At 45.8% G+C, this 21,972-nt stretch overlaps 1 protein-coding gene and 1 non-coding gene across 12 annotated transcripts in view; both read left to right on the top strand.

Moving 5' to 3' along the window:
• Positions 1-21,972, top strand: part of UBAP2L (ubiquitin associated protein 2 like) — a 39,038-nt gene that overhangs the window by 15,941 nt on the left and 1,125 nt on the right. For 3 of the 11 annotated variants that reach the window (XM_040635704.1, XM_040635709.1, XM_040635705.1), the window contains 18 exons: positions 1,031-1,116; positions 2,841-3,012; positions 5,996-6,194; positions 6,801-7,078; positions 7,249-7,421; positions 8,402-8,591; positions 9,301-9,355; positions 9,780-9,954; positions 10,285-10,357; positions 11,288-11,483; positions 11,563-11,651; positions 13,275-13,328; positions 13,950-14,031; positions 14,759-14,976; positions 15,435-15,540; positions 20,159-20,226; positions 20,978-21,175; positions 21,585-21,635. In XM_040635704.1, the coding sequence (XP_040491638.1) occupies positions 1,031-1,116; positions 2,841-3,012; positions 5,996-6,194; positions 6,801-7,078; positions 7,249-7,421; positions 8,402-8,591; positions 9,301-9,355; positions 9,780-9,954; positions 10,285-10,357; positions 11,288-11,483; positions 11,563-11,651; positions 13,275-13,328; positions 13,950-14,031; positions 14,759-14,976; positions 15,435-15,540; positions 20,159-20,226; positions 20,978-21,175; positions 21,585-21,635 (2,463 nt within the window). Of the gene's footprint in view, positions 1-1,030; positions 1,117-2,840; positions 3,013-5,995; positions 6,195-6,800; positions 7,079-7,248; positions 7,422-8,401; positions 8,592-9,300; positions 9,356-9,779; positions 9,955-10,284; positions 10,358-11,287; positions 11,484-11,562; positions 11,652-13,274; positions 13,329-13,949; positions 14,032-14,758; positions 14,977-15,434; positions 15,541-16,843; positions 17,239-20,158; positions 20,227-20,977; positions 21,176-21,584; positions 21,636-21,972 lie in introns of those variants that run through there. The other 8 variants (XM_040635706.1, XM_040635710.1, XM_040635708.1 and 5 more) reach the window with 4 other exon arrangements.
• Positions 13,736-13,872, top strand: LOC121104094. Its single transcript, XR_005836472.1, has one exon. It is a non-coding gene; the product is annotated as a small nucleolar RNA SNORA58 (small nucleolar RNA).

Raw genomic sequence — 21,972 nt, forward strand, 5'->3', positions numbered from 1 at the left:
TGGCACAGAGGTGGCGTGTAAACAAGTTCTGTGAATCACTGGAGTGGTACCTGAGTAAAAGAATTTTGCTGATTCTTGGTCACAGTCAAACTTTTGTTGTGAATTCTACTTTTCAGTGATCATGGATTAACTCCTGTTTTAACATTTTTCAGTCTACTTTCCTGTACTTGTATATATTCAGGCAAGACAGGTCATATGGTGAGAGGGTGATAGGTCAAACTGTTTTGGTTTGTCAGACCTGAGTTTTTAAAATTTCAGTTGCATCAGCATCAGAGGGTGATTCTTTGCTGTTGTAACTGAGCTAGACTGCCTTGTGAACACTTTCTAATATTTGGCTTACCTGTTTAAGCAACTTTCAGAGAATGGTATATTTGGGGGAGAGGATTCCCTCTTTTTAGAGAAGAGATTTTAATCAAAAAGTGGAAACAAAACCAAATCAAGTTTTGAATAGTAGGATAAGTTATTCCCTACAATTGCTTACCTAATTTTCAGGTCTTACACTGCAAAGACTAGGTGTAATAAAGTCACCATTAAGGCAAAAATTGCATATTGTTGAAATTATCCCTAAAAAGACCTTAATTCACCAGTACTTGGGTCCTTACTGCTCAGAAGCTAGGATTTAATTTATTTCTGTCTTTGTCTTGGCTGTAACCTTTCTTTCTTTGAGTGGGGCAGTGGAAGATAAAGTTTGGTTTGGGTCAAGATGGGTATTGGGAACTCTGACGGGAAGGTATAAAAAGGTTTCTCTCTTTTTCTGTGTAAGCATGTGTATTCAGCTTCTAAGTTCAGTGTGCGTATCATGGGACTCCACTATATTTTACCGGGTTTTTTGATTTTACCCTCTTGATGAAATCACTGAGCCTGTCTAGAAGGGGCATGGAGGTCAGTCCACGTAGGGTTCCTCTGGGTAGGTGGTTCTCTCATCTGAGGGGTTCTCCCTTTTCCTTGGTGTTAAATTCCCCTTACCTATGCCAGGTTTCTGACTGTAGCCCACCTAACACCAGGAGTGACTAATCCCTCTGTTTTCCAGCTTTCTGAGACCAAGATCTTCACTGCCTCTAATGTGTCTTCAGTACCTCTGCCTGCGGAGAATGTGACAATCACTGCTGGTCAGAGGCAAGTGTGTGGTAAAGTTCCATGTCTTCTCCCAGAGGGTTCTGGGGAGAGAGCTGTAAGGAGGAGTAACACTGGGCCTTCATAAGCCCCCGTGGTGTCGGTAGTAATGGTAATCAGAGCATACTAGGTTCCTCTTTAGTTGATCAGTAGGTTTATAGGAGTTGATCTACTGAATGGAAGTCCATATATTACAATTTTAAAAATGATTCTCTCCAAAATAGCTTCTTTAATTACATAGGTCAACCTGAATTAAAATTTAGCACAATATAGCTTATCTGGTAATAAGGTAAAGTTAAACATGGAAATGTTTTCATTTATTTGAGTTGCAGAACTGTTCAGTAGCTTCTTTTCTTGCTTTATAATTAAGATCTTTGTCAACTGTCCACAGAGCCTACTCAGTGAAGTGATCCATTTTTACCACAGGATCTGGCTAATGAACTTTTTCAAACTTGAACCCTCGGTATTGGGGTCAGTAGAGGGAGAAACACTTACCAGGAATATTTTTATCCTTGGAAATCCTCTTGGATTATTTCTAGACCTGAGTATGATAGCTGTTGACTCAGAAAGTCCAGAATTGCACTAGAAATAGGATGTTAGGGACATCACACCAGAGGTGATGTATATTGTTTTTCTGACACCAGTTCTTCAATTCTTTGACACCCAACTAGGTGTTCAGTATTCAGTTCAATTCTGACACTGTCCAGACTTAGCATAGACCCTAGTTGACACCTTTATCCCATAAGACTGCCCTTGCTTCAGAGGTCAGCTGCAAATGGGTGCCCAGGCTATCCACACAGCTCTGCCTGGCTGACTACAAATTTGGGGATTCTCACAGCCTCCTTCTCAGGTTCAGTAATCAGCTACCATGACTCACAGAACTCAGGGAAGAGTTTCCTTGCCGTCACTGGTTTGTTAACAACCAGTACTCAAGAACAACAGCCCAATGGAAGAGTTGCATTTGGCAGGATGTGGGGTGGGGCACAAAGCCTCCCAGTTTTATTACTTAAATAGGCCTGATTGATTAAACCATTGGCTGTTAAAACCAGTCTGCAGCTCCCTTCCAACCCTAAGAGTAGGTAGAGTGTGCTATGGCTGAAAGTTTTAACCCTTTAATCCCCTTCCTGGTGTTTCTGGTGGCAGCCCCCTTCCTAAAGCTATGTGGGGGGTCGTCCCACCCTGAGTAACCTCATTATCGTAAACTTTGGTTCAGAGACGCTCACTATGGGAAGACTGGGTGGCTCAGTCTAGGTTAAGCATCTGCCGTTGGTCCATGTCATGATCTCCGGGTCCTGGGATTAAGCCCTGCATTGGGCTCCCTGCTCTGCTGGGAGCCTGCTTCTTCCTCTCCCACTCCCCCTGCTTGTGTTCCCTCTCTCGCTGGCTGTCTCTCTACCTGTCAAATAAATAAAATCTTTAAAAAAAAAAAATTGTAAATTTTGGCCCAAATATCAAGCTGCTGTATTAAAACTAACATTTGCTATTCCCTTTAATTGATTTCACTAAATTGAAATATTTAACATTACTACGGATGACAACGCCATTGGAACACAGTTTCGATCCTATAGTGGCTCTTAAATGTGAATTGTTCTGGTAAATTAAGCATTTCAGGTCTTTGTGTTATTGATGAGTGACCTCGTTTTGATCCAGCCATAATCTGAGTTGGGATTTGGGGAATGCTAGAATGTTCTGTCATTATTTATCAAGATGTTGCTTCTCTCCACTAGAATTGACCTTGCTGTTTTGTTGGGGAAGACTCCATCTTCCGTGGAGAATGATTCATCTAATCTGGATCCATCTCAGGCTCCTTCTCTTGCCCAGCCTCTGGTATTCAGTAATTCGAAGCAGAGTGCCATAACACAGCCTACTTCCGGAAACACGTTTTCTCATCACAGTATGGTAAGTAGGACACATGGTGTCTTCTAACCACATTTTCCTGCCAACCCCAGCACATACATGCAGTACTGCCTTCTGATGACGGAGATGTAAAGCATCCCCTTTTGTCCTCTAAGGAACGTTGGGTGTAGAGACGTAGAATTGGGTGGTAGGGGTGCCGCCAGAGGAGGACTTAGTTTTGGACACACTGAATCTTCTTCTAAAAATGAGCGCGCCTCACTTGCTGAATACTCACCGTGCTGGATGTTATTTGCTCTTAAAGAGGAAAAAAAAGGACTTCAAATTTTAATTCTTTTTTAATCCTAATTAAACTTCGATGGGCGGTTATAGCACTTCCCTATTTTTTGATGGAACAATTGCCATATAAATTTGTTTAAACCAGACATTTCTGGACTAGGCTTCCAAAAACTTGAAGTTTTCGTGAATGTTTCTACTTACTGTTACTCCCTTTCTCTGTAAGCAGGGATAAGAGTACTTGCTTTACCTGCCTTATTGAGCTGTGGAAAGATGAAATCGGGTCGTGGATAAGGGCTACACAAATGTTGGAGCAGCAGTGGTGCTGTTTGTTAATACCTAGATTACTTATGGCATGTGACTTACTGATTCAGTTAAAAAACTCAAGGTCATTAACTATAGCAGTGGAATCATTTAAGCTAAACAAAGATGATGAACCAATTTTTTTTCTTTTCTTTTTTTTTTTTTTTTTTTTTTTTTTTGTCACACAAAGGAAACTTTATTTGCAGCAAATAAGGAGATCATGGGGGGACCAGTTTGTTTTTTTTTTTATAGTCAGCAAATCCTGAGAAGAACTACTTTCCTTTTTTTCTTTTTGCTTTTCCCTTCCTGTCTGTTTATTTTTTGGTGGAGGGATACTATAGTTTTAAGAGGTAAGAGACCATGTGTGTGCATATAATTTTATTTTTCTGGTAGTAGGATTATAGTAATTATTTTAAATAGAAAACTGCTGAGCTAGCCTCTAATCCAGAACTGTCAGTTTTAACTGTTGTCTAAAAATTTTTGTGTGTGTGTCAATAGTAATTTGGTGATTGGTGTTCTGCCGTATATGGAAGGTGACAGGTGAGGAAAGGTGGGGAAGAAGGGACAGGGAGCAGAGCGTTGGGATTAAAAAAAGAGAATGAAGTATGCCTCGGTGGCTCAGTTGGTTAAGCTTCTGCCTTCAGCTCAGGTCGTGATCCCAGGGTCCTGGGATCAAGTCCCACATCGTGCGCATGTGTGCACGCGTGCTCGCTCTCTCTCTCTCTCTCAAAAAAAAATAAATCTAAAAAAACCTTTTTTTAAGAAAGGAGAATGAGACAAAAGTCATAAGGGGCCATAAAGATAAGGATATAATTGCCAACCCCTGAGATATATGGTGGGAAAATGTGGTGTAGTGCTCTGTATCTCTTTTAATTGCCTTTTTAATGCCTGGATTATAATTCAAGTTCTGGTATGAAAATAAGTTTTCAGCATATTTCATTTATCTTAACATCCTGTTTAATGTGTCACATGATGTTAAACTAAAAATACCATTGTGTTCTTCCCATTAGCTGTATTAATCAGTATGCTATTTAATGTTTTTTTCCCATTAAGAGTAAATATTAGAGGATTAATTTCCCTTAAGATTTAGTAGATGTAAATAATATAGGAGGTCCTCATTATCATGTATGATATGTGGACATTATCTAATGTGCTATGCCTTTAATGTTAAAGCTCTGCACTTGCAGACTATTTGGTAATCATTGCTATATGAAATCCTCTCTTTGCCATAATCCCATACTTTTAACTCGACTTCTGGTGTTTTTGTTTATATAATCTTGTGATATAGACTGAAGTGGGGAAAATGCCTTACCTTGGGTTAGACAGATTGGTTTTGTATAAGAAAGCACTGCTCAGGGCGCCTGGGTGGCTCAGTGAAATGTCCCTTTTCGTTTGGGCTCAGGTCGTGATCTCAGGGTCAAGAGATTGATCCCTGCATTGGGCTCCGTGCTTATTAGGAAGTCTGCTTGGGATTCTCTCCCTCTGTACCACGCTTGTCCCCCACCCCAGCTTGTGCATGCACGTGCTCTCTCTCTCAAATAAATAAATCTTTAAAAAAAAAAAAAAGGCACTGCTCAGTGTTGATGAGGATGGTATGGTTGGGTAAGAACCTAAGGAAAACTAGATTTTAAATCTCTTAGAAGGTGTTTTGAAGTAGTCAAGGTCACATGGTTCACCTTCTGGACAAGGCTGGTCATCTTACCTGGCAGTAGGGAGTGGGGAGAATCTCCCAAAAGCTTTAAAAGTAAATTTTGCTTTGTTATTCATGATTACCCTGTAGAACTGGAGACATACAGACAAAGCAGGTGATACTTGTTATTTGATTGTCTGGTGCCAAAGTTTTGATAGAACCTTAGCTTCTCTTCTTTGGCTTCTGTGCTAGTTATGAGCAGGATTGAGGTGAGGCTCCAGTTAGTTCTTCTTGTTACTTTCGGCTATTTAGTGGAAGAGGCACGGATATTAACAGCTAAAGTAAGACTTTATATTAACCTTCATATTAATTTAATAATCACATACTGGTTGATTTAAAACTTTAAAAAGAAAAAAAATTCCCTCTAGTCATTAGATCTTTATCCCTGAGGAGGAAGTGATGGTATAAATTTTAAAGGCTCTCATTTTTTTGAGTGCTTATTATGTGCCATACATACATTAAATGCTTTTTTATGTACATTATTAGTTTAATCCTCCTACAACTTTATGCAGTACTGTTTTCATTTCTATTTTCAGGTGAGGAAAATGAGGTACAGAGAAATTACAAATAAGTTTTCCATGATTATGTAGCTAGGATTTGAACCTATGCAGTCTGACTCCAGAGATCGTGCTGTAAAGGACTAGACTGTGTACTCAGTCTCGTGACATTCTTTACTTGTCTCATCTCTACTGGCTCTCACCGTAGTAGTGAACACATTTGCTTGCTGTAGATTTCTCTCATCTCTGTGTTGATCTACAGGTGAGCATGTTAGGGAAAGGATTTGGTGATGTCGGCGAAGCCAAAGGTGGCAGCACCACGGGCTCGCAGTTCTTGGAGCAGTTCAAGACTGCTCAGGCCCTGGCCCAGTTGGCGGCACAGCATTCTCAGTCTGGAACCACCACCACCTCCTCTTGGGACATGGGCTCCGCCTCACAATCCCCATCGCTGGTGCAGTACGGTGAGAAGGATGGAAAGTGACTTGAATTCTTTAAGCATTGGAGCATTAATGCCAGAAGCTGGTAGGAGTCGAGGGTGGAGAATATGTCTTAAAGTCAGGAGAAGGACAGCCAACTGGCTAGTATCCCATACTGATTTTCCCCAAATCAGATAGGCTGAGTTCAGAAAGCTAGAGAATAGTAAAAAGTTGAGGCTCAGTATCTCTTTAGCAAAATTAGACACATACATAGTTGCAGTCCTCAGTTGACCTGGGAGTTTTTGGATTCTCCCTAGATTGGTTTTTAGTGTTTGAAAACAACACGTTGCCTTTGAGAAGGTACATGGACTTGGCCATTTTAGGACCTTACACTCTAGATATGGATAGTTCCTACATTCCTGTCTTAACACAGGCAGGGTAATTATCCTGACTTGATTAGGCTGTACTTAGAACAGATACGATCCAGTGATTGTCACTTTTAGAAATGAGAGTATGCCCTAAAAGAGAGCCTATTTATATGAGGTACTGAATCTTCAGGGCCTCTTTTTATGGCTCTAGAGTAGGAAAATAGCATTTTTTTGAGGTTTATCAGCATCTTTGGTCTCATACATATTGGGTTTCTTCATGCAGATTTGAAAAACCCAAATGATTCAACAGTACACAGCCCCTTTACCAAACGCCAGGCTTTCACCCCATCTTCAACCATGATGGAGGTGTTCCTTCAGGAGAAGCCACCCGCAGTGGTTACCTCCACAGCCGCACCTCCACCCCCTTCTTCTCCTCTGCCAAGCAAATCCACCTCGGCTCCACAGATGTCTCCTGGGTCTTCAGACAACCAGTCCTCTAGCCCTCAGCCGGCTCAGCAAAAATTGAAACAGCAGAAGAAAAAGGCCTCCTTGACTTCAAAGGTACCTGAACTTTGAGATGGGTGTCATCTTAGGGCAAAAGGGGTGTGGGATTTGGGAGTTGAGATTGTAAGGGGATTATAGTCTGCAAATTTGAAGCAGAGAGGGTTTTGTTGTTGCTGTTGTTAGTCTTACAGTAAGGTTGTAATAAAACCATTACCTTCTCTTTACAGATTCCTGCTCTGGCTGTGGAGATGCCTGGCTCAGCAGATATCTCAGGGCTAAACCTGCAGTTTGGGGCATTGCAGTTTGGGTCAGAGCCCGTCCTTTCTGATTACGAGTCCACCCCCACCACGAGCGCCTCTTCAAGCCAGGCTCCAAGTAGCCTCTATACCAGCACGGCCAGGTAGAGGAAACGTCAATCATAAGACCTTTTTTATTGGGCTTTTACTACTTTTTCTTAGTCTCTTGCTGCTTCCTATAATTCTGAAGAGGCTGAGCCTCTGACTAAGTGAAGGAAAAGTAGCCGATTATAGCATTTTGTTACGCATTTCAAAATACTGTTACTAGGATTATCTGTAACTCTAAACAGATGGAGATATGCCTCTTGGGTACTTTTAGAGTCTCTGCGCCCAGTTCTTAAGAGGTGTGCATAACACCTCTAAGAGAGGACCTTGGCATCTGGCTAACAATGCCTCTGACACATTTGGTCCTTCGGGGTGGGCCTTATGCCTATGAAGGGTATGACTCTGGCCTCCTACAAAGGCGTAGCATTGATATATCACACAAATTGAAAGGAACCTTTCCTGCCTCCTCTGATAACTATCAGGGAGGGCCAGCATAAGCAATAGAAAATCCTGGAGGAATTTCTGGGACTAGGCTATTTTCGTCAGTCCTTCGAATTTAAAAATATAGGTGTTAGGCCCTAGCCTGTCTGTTGGATCATAATTGCCATTAATTCATGTGGATATTTCTATAAGTTCTCAGGAGAGTTTTGCCAGTAGCCTTATATCTAATAGGGTTTCTGAGAGAGCCAGGAGCTCAGAATTCCTTAAAATGAATATGAGCAAAAAATGACTTTCTTTGTGCTTAGGGTTCCTGTTAGGGTGTATCAGAGGGATCAAGAGTGGTCTGTCCTTTCTGCTTTTGCGTCTTTTTCTTATAACAGCAGAAAGTAGGGTAGCTGTTTTAGTTTAGATCCCTGACTCTTTAGGATGTGGAAATACCTATTGTTGTCAGGAGAAGATTGTTTTTTTACTTGTTGCTGGAAGTTTTCTTTTTGATTATAGTCAAATTGCTCTAGTGGAAGATCTCCACCATTTCCTTAGTATCAGTGGATCTGTTCTGCTTTGTTTCTCTGAGATTTTCCTTCTGCATTCCCCACAGTGAATCTTCATCCACAGTTTCATCTAACCAGAGTCAGGAGTCCGGCTATCAGAGCGGTCCAATTCAGTCGACAACCTATACCTCCCAAAATAATGCTCAGGGTCCTCTGTATGAACAGAGGTCCACACAGACTCGACGGTACCCCAGCTCCATCTCCTCATCACCCCAAAAGGACCTGACTCAGGCAAAGGTAGTGGCTTTATGAGTCCCTGGGCTCTGGTTAGGACAATATTGGGCAGAGTCTCTTCAGTGCTAGTGTTTTACTTCTTGACAAAATGGTGCTGGGATACCTCAGAAGTGCGGATTGAGAAGCTGGAAAAAGCACATTTTTGTGGTTTGTGAAATTAAAAAGTTCTTTTCAGCAAGCCTGGAGATTCAGAGCCAGAAAACCATTCTCCCTGTAGTAAAGATTTTGTTCTTTGTTCAATGTCAAATAATTGTTTACTTTTCTGGGAAGATCTGAGTGCTAGACTTTTGGGTGTGTATCAGTAGACACCTTGCTGTGTCTCAGCCCGGTGAGGGGACAGCCTGTCCCAGAGGTGCTGTGGAGTGATGGTCAGATGCAGCCAGCACAGTGGCTGGTTTGGCTGAACTGTCGTACTGCCCATCTGCCCCGGGGCCCTAGACTGAGGCCTTTCCTGTGTCTCTTCTGGGTTTGGGATCTCTCGAGCAGTTTGAGGGTTGCCTTCTGCCGTGGGTCACACAGGATTGGCATACCTTGTTTTCGTTTCCATTTTAAATTCTTGTCATTTTGTTTGGATAGTCTGCGTTACGCTAATACTTTGGTTAGCTTGCAGAATTCTCTGAAAGATTTTTGATGAACATTAAGCTGAGTCAGTGCTAATTTGACCTAGTCGCTTGAGTTTGTCTGTTTCTTACTCCTCTGTTTTTTACACCAGAATGGCTTCAGCTCTGTGCAGGCCACGCAGTTACAGACCACGCAATCTGTTGAAGGTAAGTGTTTTCCAGGCTTTTTCCTCTACGTTGTAGTGTCCCCCCCCCCCCTTCGGTATTTTTTGCTCTTTTTAGGTTATAGTGAGAAGAGGCCCGGCTCTTCGGGTTGTGGTCTTCGTCTGGTGCTGCCTTGCTGTTTAATACCAAACCTAAGTTTTCAGTTTCTTTGTTCGGAACAGTGATAATACCCTTGGTTCCTTTTGTTGGATAAACGAGATCAGTGCTCTGAAATGCTTGGAATTTAAAAAAAACAAAAAACAAAAAACGGGGGGAGAGGGGCTACATAAACACACACAGTCCATTATTAAATAACTCAACAGTCTTGGCTTGGGGACAGCCTGGGACTCTCATGACTAGGAGTCATTTCTTCTCATAAACACTCCCTTTCCTCTGATGAGGTGAATTATTTATTCTTTATTTCCAGGTGCTACAGGCGCTGCAGTGAAATCTGACTCACCTTCTACTTCTGGCATCCCCCCTCTCAGCGAAACGGTGTCTGCAGCTTCCTTACTGACAACAGCCAGTCAACACTCATCCTCCCTGGGTGGCTTGAGCCACGGTGAGGAGAGTCCGAATGCTACTACCACACAACACAGCAGGTGATTGGGGTCGCGGCAGGATGTTGGGGCTGGGAGGAGCAGTAATGGGGCTCTCTGCCTCTGTCCTGTCCCTGCCGCCTGGCAGGGGCCATGTTAGTGAGCTGGATGGCCTGAAAGCTACGGGAAGTATAAGCAGAGGAGGCCTCTTCTCCCTTCTCAGAAGCCACTCTCATTGTGTCTGCTCCCTATCCTTGGCTGGCCACTGTGCCCCCCACGATCTCCGCTCTCCTTGGTCCTGTATTCCGTCTCATCTCCTCATCTGTGTTCTTGACGGAAGCTCCAGGTCACATAACCATAGCACTGTGGCTGATGGCAGCCTCTTCTTTGCAGCACGTTATCCACGCAGCAGAATACCCTTTCATCATCCACATCTTCTGGGCGCACTTCTACATCCACTCTTTTGGTAAGTGTGATGCTGCAAAAGAGGAAGTGTGGTTTTCTTAGACTTTTCAAGAAGGGGATTCTTGGAAATCTCTTCAGGAGGTGGCAGAGGCAGGAGAATCCAGAAATATTATGGAGTTGTTGGGTCAGTTCCCTTAACCTGAGTCTTTATGTGACTTTTTTCTTTCTTCTTAACACCGAAGTGGGTGGGTTTTTGTATATTCTGATAAATGCTGTAAGAATGTCCCTTTCTCACTGGTGTGGCTGTTCTCATTCCTTGATTTGAGATATGCCGAACATGGCTGCTGAAAATCATCAATGTGAGTCTGGGCATCCTATCAAAGTGGAGGCCAGATGAAAGCTTTTGCTCAAATCATTAATTTCACTTTTGTGATTTAGAAAAACCACATGTGGAATTAGGCTGAGATGGTAAGGAAGACCCATTCTGGGCAAAGGTGTCTGGTTTGCCAGAAACCGAGGGAAACATAATGAGTGCTAAGGTTTCCTTTTAGTCTCTTTTTCCTCAAATATACTTTTTGAGGTTCAAATTCATCAGAACTTGCTGAACTAGTGAAGGAGAATGTGGGAGAGAAGACCAGGACGTATTTCCTTAACTTAAACTGTTCACTGGTCAACCAGCATTGGTTTCTGGGGTGTTTGTCCCCACTTGCTCTGCTGCCTCTCTGACGGGGGATGACGTGCAGTGGGTCTGTTGTTAACTACCCCCTGCCTGACGAGTCTTGGGAAATGTGCAGCTGGAGGATAGTTAGTAATTTATTCTAACTCCTTTGGCAGAGGACACCCAGAACTCTGCCACAGTCTTTTTAATTGGGAGGCTGATGTGCTCTCACCAGCAGAAGGGAGTGTGCATCTCTCTTGACCTTTTTTTTGCTAATCACTGTTTTGCTAACCACTGTTTCCTCCTGTCTTCCACCGCTCCCCCTTTTTTAAGCACACAAGCGTGGACAGTGAGGCGAACCTCCATTCTTCCTCCAGCACTTTCTCCACCACGTCCAGCACGGTTTCTGCGCCTCCCCCAGTGGTCAGTGTCTCTTCTAGTCTCAACAGCGGCAGCAGCTTGGGCCTCAGCCTCAGCAGCAACTCCACCGTCACAGCCTCGACTCGGAGCTCAGTTGCTACAACTTCAGGTAGAAGGTGGTTGGCATTCCTCTGGGACAGAGGAGAGAAGTAATTGTGTGACAGGATAAAAATGATTTCTCTTTTTAGGAAAAGCTCCTCCCAACCTCCCTCCTGGGGTCCCGCCATTGTTGCCTAATCCGTACATTATGGCTCCAGGGCTGTTACATGCCTACCCGGTAAGTGAGACTGAAGCACCTTCTGCAGATGATGAAGATGAGGTGGCTACGCTCTACAGCTCTGGCTTCAGGTGGAAGACTAACTAAGTGCAGGATAAATGAAGGTTGTAACATATAAGCAAACAGGTTTTTAATCTTTGTAGTTTGGGAAGGACTAATCGTTTCTAGAGAGGAAGGACTGACAGAAGCCATGTCTTCTATTGTGTATTTTCTCTGCATGAAACAGATTCTGGGGGGCGCCTGGGTGGCTCAGTTGTTAAGCGTCTGCCTTTGGCTCAGGGCGTGATCCCAGCCAGGGTCCTGGGATCGAGCCCCAGATCGGGCTCCCTGCTCCGCTGGGAGCCTGCTGCTTCCTCTCCCACTCCCCCTGCTTGTGTTCCCTCTCTCACTGGCTGTTTCTCACTCTCTGTCAAATAAATAAATAAAATTTAAAAAAAGAAAAAGAGAAACACAGATTCTGGGCCTCTGAAGCTAAAGGCCAGAGTGTCTACCTGGAATCCCTTTCCATTTCTCAGAGAATTATTTTCTCTGGTTGGATTGATTCCTTGTCTTGGAGGGTCTTTGCTGGCTCTGACCAGTCAGGGCAGAGTTCCCTGACCCAACTATCTGAAAGTAGGCGACGGACACTGGTAGCTTTTTGCCCTGGTGTATCTTCTGTCAGATTCGTGGATTTGGTGTCTATTAAGGTGAAGGGTATTTATTTTGAAATGTTTAAAAAGACACCTGTTCTTGTTCCTCAGATAGAGTGTCTAGGTGAATATCATACAGAGGGAAACATCCAGTAATGTTTTATATATATTTTAAGATTTTATTTATTTGAGAGAGAGAACGCACGAGTGGGAGGGGCAGAGAGAGAAGAGAGTACTTCTGTCTTTTTTTAAAGATTTTATTTGAGAGAGAGGCAGTGAGAGCGGGAACACAAGCAGGGGGAGTGGGAGAGGGAGAAGTAGGCTTCCTGCTGAACAGGGAGCCTGATGCGGGGCTCGAACCCAGAACACCAGGATCATGACCTGAGCCGAAGGCAGACACTTAACAACTGAGCCATCCAGGCGCCCCAGAAAGAGAGAATCTTAAGCAGATTCAGTGCTGAGTGCAGACCCCAACATGGGGCTCAGTCTCATAACCCTGAGATCATGACCCGACCCAAAACTGAGTTGGATGGATGCTTAACCAACTGCACCACCCAGGCACCCCTACACATTTTTTAACAATAAACGTGCCACCTTAGTACCCATACATTAGAGAAAATGAGTAAAATGTGAATCCTTTCTGAAAGAGATGAATTTTAAGCCGTATTTTTGGAGGCTGTGACAGAGTGGTAGAATAGAGAGTAAAGTAGGTTGTTCGTATGTGGCTCCTGTCTGTCCCACTGCTGCCTAGGAGGGGGGGTGTTGGGCAGCCTAGTTGAAACAGTGTGGTACGTACATAGTTCAAGGAAAGCTTTAAGACCTTTCATGAATCACTTAATTTCTTTGTATTTCACTTCTTTCCTCTTAAAGGAAACTGAAGTAATCTATGTCCTGTTCTTCCTAAGAATGACTTATCTTGTTTCTTAGCACCTTGGTTTGCTCCTGTGGTAACCGGTTCCTATTAATATTGTTACGTGTTTGTTGTATCTTCCAGCCACAAGTATATGGTTATGATGACTTACAGATGCTTCAGACGAGATTTCCCTTGGTGAGTATATGGTGTAGAGCTTAGGAAAAGAAAGTGATCTTCACCTTACTGTTGGGGGGTTATCTCAGGTGTGCCGCTGATAAGTCACGGACTTAGCTCTTCCCCAGCCTGTACGTCCACACACAAGCTCTGATTCTCAAGATCTGTTAGAACACAGGGACTTGGGAAGCGGTTTTAACAGGAGGTAACTTTTTTTTTAATCGGTTGTGATTCTTTGAAGTAAACAAATTTTAACCTAATCTATAGCTCAGAGGACTCTGGAGCTCTCTGGATGCTTTTTCTGTATGTGTCAGGCACTTTGAATTACAGAAAGGCAATCTATTTTTCAGTAGCAGTAGACTGTTAGGGATAGTACCTAAAGGTTTGAGAATATCATTGGTTCCGAAGGACTTGATGTGTTTTCTGGTGGGCATACCCGTAGACCTTGTCTGACTGTGTTTGTGGCCAGGCGAGGGGGACAGTGTATGCGAGAGTAACTTGGAGTTCGTGCCAGCTCTAGCCAGCTGAACCGGTGGCTGGATAAATTGCAGCACTCCCAACATTGTGCTTCTCACCTTGTGCTGCACTCCTGCTGGGGCGTGAGTGGCATTGAGTGTCGGCTCTTTGATTTCTCTCTTCTAGGATTACTACAGCATCCCATTTCCCACGCCCACCACTCCGCTGACTGGGAGGGATGGTAGCCTGGCCAGCAATCCTTACTCTGGTACGGCTGGGACGGGGCCGAATGAAGGGAGAGTGTGTTGGGATTGGTGGCAGAAACCTGATTAATAGCAAGAAGGGATCCAGTTCACACTTTAATTAAGACCTTTGGCAGAAGGTATAGAATGGATGTAATGAATCAGGGTGGATAGATTTGGAATGCTGCAAAAGATGGACATTTCCTTCTCATCCCACTTAGCTGTCTTCTTGTGGTTCCAGGTGACATCCTGACTTAGTTTTCTCTGCCATTCTCCAGTCTTTGCCAGGAAGTACAGTGCTTGAACTGGCCTTTCTCTGCTTCTCTCAGCTCTAGTTCCCTGCTCACAGTGGCAGTCTCATTGCCTTGCTAGGCCATGATACTTTTTATGCCTGACCTGTCGTCCTCTTTGATCTAGCTTTTTTCCTGACCTGTTAATGTGTTTTGAGTCCACCATGGAGTGTTCCTCGTGGAGGGGAAGCAAGGGAAGGCGGGAAGGATGGGGGATGAAAGGATAGGAGTGGGCGGAGAAATCACACAGGAGCTTTGTTCTGAGGGCCTGTCTCCCACAGGATTATACAGGCATCCAACGTTTGGCTTGACTTAGCACTGTGCTGAGTGTGTGCTCAGCAATGCTAAGTGTTGCCACAAAGAAACGTAATTCAAAGAATTGGACTTTAACAGTCTTGGATCGGGGTCTTCTGGAGTTGGGGGTGAAAGAAGCAGCACGTACATTCGTCCTCTCCTATCGTAGGTGACCTCACAAAGTTTGGCCGTGGGGATGCCTCCTCCCCGGCCCCGGCCACAACCTTGGCCCAACCCCAACAGAACCAGACTCAGACTCACCACACCACGCAGCAGACATTCCTGAACCCGGCGCTGCCTCCTGGCTACAGTTATACCAGCCTGCCATACTACACAGGGGTTCCGGGCCTCCCCAGCACCTTCCAGTATGGGCCTGCTGTGTTCCCTGTGAGTACCTGGGCTTGGTCTTCCCTTGTGGTGGTGAAGAATCCCAGCCCCCGGACACTATCCTAGCTGCCTTTCAAGGCTAGAATCTGACTTTTTAATAATGGATGAGAAACAGTTTCACCTGGCAGAGGGAGGGGGGCTGGAATGGTGGTATTGGGGTAAAGGTTACCTGTTCTTAGAATTATCTAAAGGGGATGTGATCCCATACAGCTTTATACCCTAGACTGTCCTTCATTCCCTGCTGCCACTTGCCCCTTTCCCTCCCTTCGAACTACCATTTCTTGACTTCACTGGTAGATTTTACAAAGCTCCATAGAGAGCCCATTTCACTAAGCACAGACTGGTCAGCCTATCTCAGGATGGTAGCCTTCCGAATGCCCAGTCCCTGGAGTAGGACAGGTAGGGGGGAATGGTTCTCTGCCAGCATGTGACCTCACTTCTAGCCCTTTTGTCTTCAGGTGGCTCCTACCTCTTCCAAGCAGCATGGTGTGAATGTCAGTGTGAATGCATCGGCCACCCCTTTCCAACAGCCAAGTGGATATGGGTCTCACGGATACAACACTGGTAAGCTCACCTTGACCCTGGCTGCCCGTGGTTTCTGCAGGATGTGACTGCATTTCAGGGAGGAAGATGTGGTGCTGGAGACAACAGGCTTGGTGAGGGGAGCTGCTAGCAGCTCTGTGTGGGATTCTCATGTGGGACTGACGTGGGCATCTCTCCGAGCAGCACCAACAGAGGTGCTTGATGGAGGAACGTGTGTCCAGCAGTCATGATTGCAAGGCCCTGGTGCACGTGTTGGCTGTTACAATATGTGGGCTGGCCTAAACTCTGGGTGGGAAGCAGGGCAAGGGGCCCCAAGATTTTACGGAGATGTCAGTGGAGGCAAGTGTGAGAATGTCCGGTACTGGTAGCACAGAAGGTGAGGTGCTCCCTGAATAGCAGAGTCGGGTGGGTTTGGCTTACACTCCTTTTCTTATGCAGCTGCTTTTTGTTCCCTAGCTGGGAAACCTAGGACGTGGAAAGGCATGGGGGTATGAGTGCTCAGCAGAGGGAGAGTAGGACCTTAGGGACCTTTGTATGGCTGGTCTCTTGGCAAAGTCTGTTTGCACATCTGATGGCAGGACGGAAATGTAGGAATCCTCTGAATGGGTACTGACCTAAAAGATAACTTAGTCTAGCCCCGGCTCCCACACCTGACATCTGCACTCCACTTTTGGAGGAGTTCGATCTACTTTTTTTTAGGGACTTGTAGGTTGTTGCAGTTGCAAAGAGTTGGGGTTGAGGGTTTTTCAGAATTCTAAAGCTCACTTACGCTTTCATGGTGATTTGGATGGAGCTGCATCTGTGTTCTTCACCCCTGTTGTGGGCTCCAGGTGGGTCGGTTGTCCAAGGTTTTTAACAAGTGGGAAACTGAGCTGAGCACAGAGGGCAATAGGTCTGGAAACTAACAGCCAGGTGGAGCTTTGAACTGTGTTGGAGCAACTTGGAGTGAGTCTGGCTTTAACCTGGAGAAATCCTGAGACACCCCACTCCTTGTGGCTGCCCCTTTCACCGAGCAAGGTGCGTCCTAATCCTTGGAGGGGAGGATCGTAAGCTTTCTGACTTGGAGTGGCCCCATTCTGAGAACGTTAGATTTAAGTTTTAGCTGGACCAGACTGAAGAATTTTAAGGGGTAGGTGATTGATAATACAAATGAATGGCATATCTCATTCTGGAAATCTAGTTCCTTATTCCCCTTAAGATTTCAGAAACCTCCTGTAACAGTTTTTTGAGCACCCCCAGTTCCCAACCCCACAGAGGGCTCTTGTCATCCCATTCCTCATCAACCTCTAAATTCATTTATTTTTATGTATTTGATTCCTTTTAGGAAGAAAATATCCACCCCCTTACAAGCATTTCTGGACGGCAGAGAGCTAATTTGGCCCAAGGCTGGGGGCTGTGTTTTGTGTGTGTGTATAAATTTGCACTGAAGTCTTGTTTCAGAAACCAGACCACTGAGGAGAGCCTGCTGAGCTGAGGCCATGGCCTGCGTGGCTTGGGGAAATGAGTTGGTGGATACCTTCTGGGCTTTGACCTTGCCCTTCACCCATTTCCCTCTCCCCCATGTGTCTGACCCTGTCTTACCCATTTCGAGTTCAAGCGGTGCAGCACCTCGGAAGCATCAATGCACACACCTGCTGTTGCTTTTGATTTCTGGAAGGCATGTAGTTTCAACTTGTAACAAAATATTTGTAGTCTTCAATAAACTGTGGTATTTCTTTAGCTAACTCTGGCGTTCTTTCCGTGCATGTCTTTCTGGACACTAGGAGCCAATGTTGTGCTGTGGATAAGGGTGGAGGGGGGGCTTTTCAATCAAACCCCAGCATAGCCAAAGAACTAAGAACGATTAACTTCTCGTCATGGTGATTTTATTAAGGTGGGAGAGGGGAAGCAGCCTCAGTTTCCAGCCCTTTGATTGATTGGTAAAGAAAGCTATCTGGTAGAAAATCCCTGATTCTCCATGCTTATTGCAGCTCTTCACTTTTCCACTCAGATCTTCCCCTTGCCTCTGATGTAAGCAAAGGGAAAGGACAGAAACAGCTTGGAGTGTCCTGTCATGATGAAAGGCAGAAGAGGTGGCGTTCAGAGCTGATTTAAGGAAGTGGCTTCCAAGGCCCCAGGCCAGGTGGCTGGTTTAGATCTGATAAAAGTCTTTCGTGACCAGCTAGTTGATGACTCCTGCTGTGAAAACTGTGCTAGCCTGCAACATTGTTCTTATTCTTAGTCCCTCAAGGGTTGTGGATTATTCGTTGTTTTGCACTTGTGGGTGTAGCTAAGGAGGATGTGTGGGAGAGGTTTGTGTAGACTTCTCCTTGACTGTGGAAATTCTTATCCCCACTCAATCCAACTGCTAGTACACCATCACCCCTTTGTTTACAGAGTTAACTTGTGTGGTGAGAACGCCATCCTTGGTTAATTGGAAACCCAGATATTCCACTTCCTTTGTATTTGTTCCCAGCCCTCTGGAGTAATTTTTCCCTGTGAGTGTGAACAACTTCCCCAGGGGCTGCCATGCTGGGAGACATTGGTTCTTGTTTCCCCTCCATGCTGTCCGCATCATGTCAGTGTAGTCATCACTGCTTGGGAGTGGGGGATAGATGAGGTGTTGACTGTTCGAAGGAAAGCAAGAGAACTCTATCTAGTCTGAGGAGCTTTCTCGTAACTGGTGAAGGGTAAGTGGGGAAGCCAACACCCGTTACGTTTAGTGCTCACACTCAGGCTGTCAGGGCTGCTACAGTGTTCTCTTGTCCTGTATCTCCAGTCCCTTCAACCAATACCCAGACTAAGTCCTCAGGACTAGAAGCTGGATTTTAGCTAATCCAGCCTCAGGAAAGAATGAGAGAATGAGACGGGGGGGGGGGGGGGGGGTGTGCTTGCAATCTAGAACTAAATTCCTCCCTACCACCCAGCTTGAGAAACCTGTTAGCCGCGTCTCTCATCCAGCATGGGGTAACCCCAGGTGTCTGGAAGGTGTTTGATTCTTTGCAGTAAAGACCAGTCATTGTCTCTGATTTCCCTCAAAGATGTTGTTTGTATCCTGTCTGTCCTGCCTCACTCTCAGCCCTTTCACGCAAACCCCCTTGGCAGCTTAGCCTTTTCCGTAAATGAACTGTTCTTAAAGTTACGTCCATTACCCGTGATGTGCACATGGGCACGGGGGTCTGAAGAGGGAGGGGGCAAAACTACCCCCATTAGTCCCTGTATTGTCCCTGTCTTTGACTTCAATGCTTTTGGAGTGGAGCGTTGCTGCTCTGGAGATGGGCCAGTATTTTGTCACACTCTGTTTCTGGAGTTCTGTTCTTTTTCTTGGCTCCTCCATGGAACTGTCTGCGTTTGTGCTGTGGGAGGGCTTTCCAGGTTAAGGTGCCACTTGTGTTAGGAAGATTCTGCAGTAGCTATCCAAGGAGGGCTTAACTTCTGAAGGCTACTTTTGTCCCAGGCATTGGGAGGATTGGGGTTTTGCAGTTTGAAGGGGGAATTGCTCTTGAGTTTGGGGGGAATTTGTGACTTGGTCACTGTAGCACGGTGCTTCTAAAAACTCTTCCATCAAAGTGCCCCTAACAGCAAGAGAGAAGGATCCAAGGACACAAGCTGAAATGCAGTTTTTCTGGTTTCATTTTATCTCATGTGATGAGAGTGAATGTATCTTTAAAAGTGTGCTTTAAATTTGAGTTATTATTCCTCAAATCTTGGCATAAAATCTCTCTAGTAAGATGCTAGATTATTTTATTTGATGGCTTTTTCCTGTCTCCCTGACCCATGGCCCCATACCCGAGGGTACAGTGCGTATTTCAGTTTTGGGAGTAGAAATTAAAATGAGGAGTGGTGCTACTCTGGTTTCCTTGACGTGGTAGTGGTGGTAGGGAATTATTCGCTGGGAAACACACAGGTTGTTGGGAGTGTGGAGCAGAGCCTGTGTCTCACGGAGAAGCTCAAGTTGTAAACAACGAGGACGTCGGATTTTATTTTCCACATAGACCGTAGGAGATAGGGGTACCTTCCTAACCCACCCTCTGCCCCATGCTTAGGCTTAAATTACTTCGCTGGAAATGCACCTTTGTGTTAGCTCGTTAAGTCATATAAGTACCTAGTCTAGAAGAGCCAAGTCTGGAGAAGCTGGGCAAGGGGAGCTGAGACTCCCAAGAACGGACCGTGCTCTTGGGGTTGGATTGCACTGCTCCTCGAGCTCTTACCTTACACTGTGAAAGCACGGATCCTGAGCCCAAAAGTGTCTCTTCATGAACAGAAAGCGCCCAGACTACCTGTCTTTGGGAGCAGGACTGAGTGGCGTCTGGGTGGGTTGATTTGAAATGGACATCAAAAGTTTAATACATTTCTTTTGGGCTTTGACAAAAAAAAAAGTGTTTTGAAAACTGTATGCTAGTGGGGTTTGGCTATATCCCTTTGCCCCACAAAAAAGCAACTCAACCTTGCTTTTTCACACACATACTCAGTACATACCTGGAAAGGACAAGAGATTTGGGTCATGAGCTCTCATCTCTCAGGACGGACCTGAGCTGGAAAAACAGACCAGAATTCCCTTGCAGTGCGATAGCTAGAAAGGCTGCACACACCATCTCCTCCCCGGGAGTGGGGCCAGCAGCTAGCTGAGCTAATCCTCCTGTCTTTCCTCCTCCCCCAGGTGTGTCAGTCACCTCCAGTAACACGGGCGTGCCAGATATCTCGGGTTCTGTGTACTCCAAAACCCAGGTAGGTGCCCAGCTCTGGAGAGAAGTGGAAAGAGACGGACATAGAGGAGGTGGCGTGGCAGTGACAATCCAGTGAGCAAGCTCGACCCTGACAGGTCCCAGGAAACCCACCTAGATGAGTTCTCTAGATGGCAGTTCCTCCCAGAAGGTCAAATCTAGCCCTCTGAGAAAAAGCCAGAGAAGTGTGACAGGAAGAGGAGCGTGGCAAATGGCTGTGATGTGTTGTGGGGCTTAACTGTGCTACTGTCCTGACTTTCTTTACCCACTGCCAGCCTTTGTTCAACTTTCCAAGGGAACAAGTGTGGAATGAAGGGAAACTGGTTCGGTCCGTTCTTTGTAAAAGCAAGGAGCGGGGACTATTGAGTTTGATACGTGAAGTGTTAAGAGGAGTTACGATGGAGCACTTCATGGCCAAGACCTTTGCCACTGATGGGCCCAGTTGCAGGGTGGGAGTGCCAGTAGAGTCACAGAGCACGCTCACAGACATCCTTTCCTGCGGTCCTGACAGCTGGAAGTCAGTAGCGTTCCTGTGTTATGTGTGAGGAAACGGAGTCAGAGAGAGTGAGTCCTCTCAGGATCACACAGCTCTTAAAGAGCAGAGCGGAGACAGACCCAAGCACCTGGCTCCAGGTGCAGTGCTCCTCCTTTGACACATACTGCTCTTGGTGGGTGGGGGGCTTGGGCTCAGAAACTCCAGGGATTGGTTTGCTGACCGACCCCTTTTACTGTCTCTCCTCCATCCTGCTGGATAGCAGTCCTTTGAGAAACAAGGTTTTCATTCCGGTACTCCTGCTGCCTCCTTCAACTTGCCTTCAGCCCTAGGAAGTGGGGGGCCCATCAATCCGGCCACAGCTGCTGCCTACCCACCTGCCCCCTTTATGCACATTCTGACTCCCCATCAGCAGCCGCACTCCCAGATCCTCCACCATCACCTGCAGCAGGATGGCCAGGTAATAGCCCTCCCCCTCTCCTTTCCCTTCCTCTTCCTTCCTGTCCCTTAAAACTGCCCCTTTTTCCTTTTCTTACCCTTCCTCAACACCACCTTCACCCAACCCCTCCCAGCGCCAGCCATGGGCACACAGCACATACAGACACAAGCACACATAACACAAGCTGCCGGCAGAGGAGAGGTCAGGGAAGGGGCCAGGCTCAAACCTCCTTTGCCCAGTTCCCTTGGTACCTTTCTCCTCTACCTCCTGTAGCACAGCTGCCCTCATCCCATCAGACCTGGGTCACACCTACCCTCTGACCTCTCCCAGCCTCCCCCCTTCCCTGACATTATAGCTTTCCCTTCTAATGGTGGAGTTCTATTGTCAAAGTTTGTCCCTTTATTTTCCATATATCCTGGTTCTGCCTCAGCTACCATATTTGCAGATGATTCTCTGTTGCCAGCGCCAGCAGGAGGAGCAGGTAATGAAACTGAATGATGATGTGCTCGAACCCACTCCTTTTCAGCCCCCATGTCACCTCCACAGCCTTAGGGACCTTGAAAAGGCTGCACAGTCACAGATCAGGACACACGAACACAGACACCTTGCTGAGCTCTCTGGCCTCCCGTCCCTCTCTTGTCCTCCCCTCCCCAGCGCCCTCTTTTTCTTTCTGCCCTTCCCTGACTCTGGAAACACTTGGTTACCGTAATGGAAAGGATTCTTGGGGCAGCATCTGGAGCCTGGGGCCTCAGACTGTGTCTTCCACCTTGCCTGCAGTAGGCTCTCAGCTGGGCTGTATGGTAGGGGTGGGGAGCCGT

This window comes from Ursus maritimus, unplaced genomic scaffold, assembly GCF_017311325.1.
Source record: "Ursus maritimus isolate PB19 unplaced genomic scaffold, ASM1731132v1 scaffold_2, whole genome shotgun sequence".
Classification (NCBI taxonomy): Eukaryota; Metazoa; Chordata; class Mammalia; order Carnivora; family Ursidae; genus Ursus; species Ursus maritimus.